This window comes from Coffea eugenioides, chromosome 11, assembly GCF_003713205.1.
Source record: "Coffea eugenioides isolate CCC68of chromosome 11, Ceug_1.0, whole genome shotgun sequence".
In the NCBI taxonomy this organism is placed as follows: domain Eukaryota; kingdom Viridiplantae; phylum Streptophyta; class Magnoliopsida; order Gentianales; family Rubiaceae; genus Coffea; species Coffea eugenioides.
In genome coordinates this window covers 3,886,883-3,889,433 of record NC_040045.1, presented here as the reverse complement: position 1 = coordinate 3,889,433, position 2,551 = coordinate 3,886,883, and the positions used below count along the sequence as shown (strand labels likewise).

The following is a 2,551-nucleotide window of genomic DNA, read 5'->3' as shown; positions in this document are numbered from 1 at the left end:
ACGCGGTTGCATTTGCACCTGGACTGCCACTCAAAACTCATTTGTTGGCCAGGTCAGGGGATTGGCTTTCAATAATGTTGTGGTATACTAGCTATGGACAGCAGGGAATTTGGCTATGTTTCAGCAGAGACATATCTCGGCTGTGGACATAGTTTCTGCTGTCTTGGCTTCTGGAAAGGATGTGACGGCAGGTTAGAGGAAGATCCCTTTAACTACAACCAACTGGGAATTGGCTTTAGACCCGTTCCCCTTTCCCCATAGCTGCCATGTAACGTCCAAAAAAAAAAAACTTTCTTCATCCTGTTGCGGATGAGGTTAGGCGAGTACAACGGTAGTCTCCCGCAAAATTAAAAACAGAAAAATAATACCATGCGATTCACGTTTTCATGTACGGATGTTTGGATTTTCTAGATGCTGAACATCCACTTGAGATAAACTCATCTATAAAATGGTCAGTCATTGTGCAAGTGAACTCACCAAAGCAAAGCTGCAAAAATCACTGAAAAGAAAGAAAAGAAAATGGCTGCCTCTTTGCAACCACTGTTCTCAGCAATGACATTCCTGTTGTTGATTGCTTCTCTGATTGGGTCCTCCGAAGCTGCCGGAATTGTCCGATACTGGGGCCGAGGCCATACAGAACCAAAAAGTGTGAGTGAGTTCTGCAGGCAAGAATTCGCCACCGACGTTAATATTGCCTTTCTGGAAGATTTCGGCAGTGGCCAGGTGCCTCAATTGAGCATAATTCATCCTCGGCCGAGCGCAGCAGACATAGAATCTTGCCAGAAACATCAAACCAAAGTCTTTATTTCTCTCGCAGGACCTCCGAGTCTTTCTTCCGTCGAAGATGCAGAAGAAGTGGCAGCCTATATCTGGAACACTTACTTAGGCGGTCAGTCAAGCGACCGTCCATTCGGCAAAGCTGTTTTAGATGGTGTAGAGCTTCACATCCACAGCGGAAACACGAATTACTTGGATGATCTTGCTCGGGCACTTAAGGGATACCCAAATGTGATCTTAGCTGTAGCGGCGGAATGTCCTATTCCTGACCCTGCTCTTGACGCAACTATCAAAACTGGACTCGTTGATCAGGTGCGGGTGGAATTTTTCGACAACCCATCTTGTCAGATTAGGCCTCCAAAGGATACCAGTCTCCTCTTCCGGAGTTGGGACAGGTGGTCTAATTATAGAGGCGTTAATCTATTGTTCCTGGGAATACCTATATCCAAGGATATCGCACCTGAGGGCGGTTACATCCCACCTAATGTGCTAGTTGATGACGTTCTTCCCTATCTGAAGAACTCTTCTGTTTATGGAGGCATCATGGTCTTCCCCTACCTTCATCACGAGGCAACTTTCAAGTCCATGCTACGGTCCTATGCTGGTGCTGTCTGATCAGTTCCTCTCGATCGCTATCTACCGAAGGAGGGATGAAATCAAATGTACTCCTGGTTGTTAATCCCGGAGACGAAAATGATAAATAAATAAACAATGGGCTGGTCATCCATGCCCAAATTAAATAAAATTGTCGCATGAAGCTCAATCGTACGTGTTTCATTTTGAATTTCTGTCTGTTCTTCAGCAAAACATATGTTATAAGCATTTTTCTTTCAGTTGTTCTGTGTATCATTAGATACATATTCGTTCTCCCATACAAACATATTCACGCAAGAACCTCCATTGTTTGGAACGATGGCTCACGGTGACTTGAAACAGGCACGATGACTTGGAAGTCTTCGTGGAAATCATTACAACAATATAACTACAGAATATAATGGACGTAAATATTAAATGTTAAAGACCAAATATGTAGATAGATACTGCAACAATAACTACAGAATACATAATAAATTTTATCACTCGATGAAAACCAAACATGTGTCATCTATTCAATCTATCTGTCTAATTTCAAGCCACAACTAAGTGTACTTTATGGAGTAAGTATTAATTAATATCATTATTCGGCAATTTGTTGGAATAAACAGTCTAAGAATCAGTCAGGGTAATTGATTAATAAGCTTATTTAATGCAGCCAAGTGACAGGAATACTACTACCAAATCAATAATAACACTGGCTAATAATGATGGAGTAGTAGTATTAAGGAGATGCGTACTACAGTTCCATGCAGCCTTTCATACTACAGTCCTCCCAATCCAGCGACAGGAAAGGCGCTGCATACAGGCAAATTACACTTTACCCCTCTATAGTTTAGTATTTTTTTCTTTGAACATAAACTTCCTATAAGTTATATATAATCTCTTCATGGTTTGAATTAAAATATCAAAGTAACAAAATTTACAATCCATAACGGAATCAATTAAAATATAAAAAATGTTCCTATATAAAGTTGAAAATTATTTATTGACTACAAGCGAGTTATGTATATATAGTGAAAGCAATAAGGGAGTTATATGGTAAAATATTAAATCATAAGGGGGTTATATGGTAAAATATAAAATCATACGGATTAGAGTGTCATGCATATTATGTTTATATATGTTAATCACTTCAACCATTTGAGTTTTTAAACAGGGATAATTTCGACATTTTCAT

The 2,551-nt window shown here is 39.9% G+C and overlaps 1 protein-coding gene across 1 annotated transcript; it reads left to right on the top strand.

Annotated features, from left to right (window-relative positions):
- The first annotated feature begins 402 nt into the window (after positions 1-402).
- On the top strand, positions 403-1,528 carry LOC113754058 (acidic endochitinase-like). The gene has a single exon (XM_027298377.1). The coding sequence runs from the start codon at positions 520-522 to the stop codon at positions 1,390-1,392; it is 873 nt and encodes a 290-aa protein (XP_027154178.1). The 5' UTR covers positions 403-519; the 3' UTR covers positions 1,393-1,528.
- The last annotated feature ends 1,023 nt before the right edge of the window (positions 1,529-2,551 follow it).

Excerpts from the sequence above, each read along its gene's own strand:
- LOC113754058 (XM_027298377.1), top strand. The coding sequence starts at position 520 with ATGGCTGCCTCTTTGCAACCACTGTTCTCAGCAATGACATTCCTGTTG.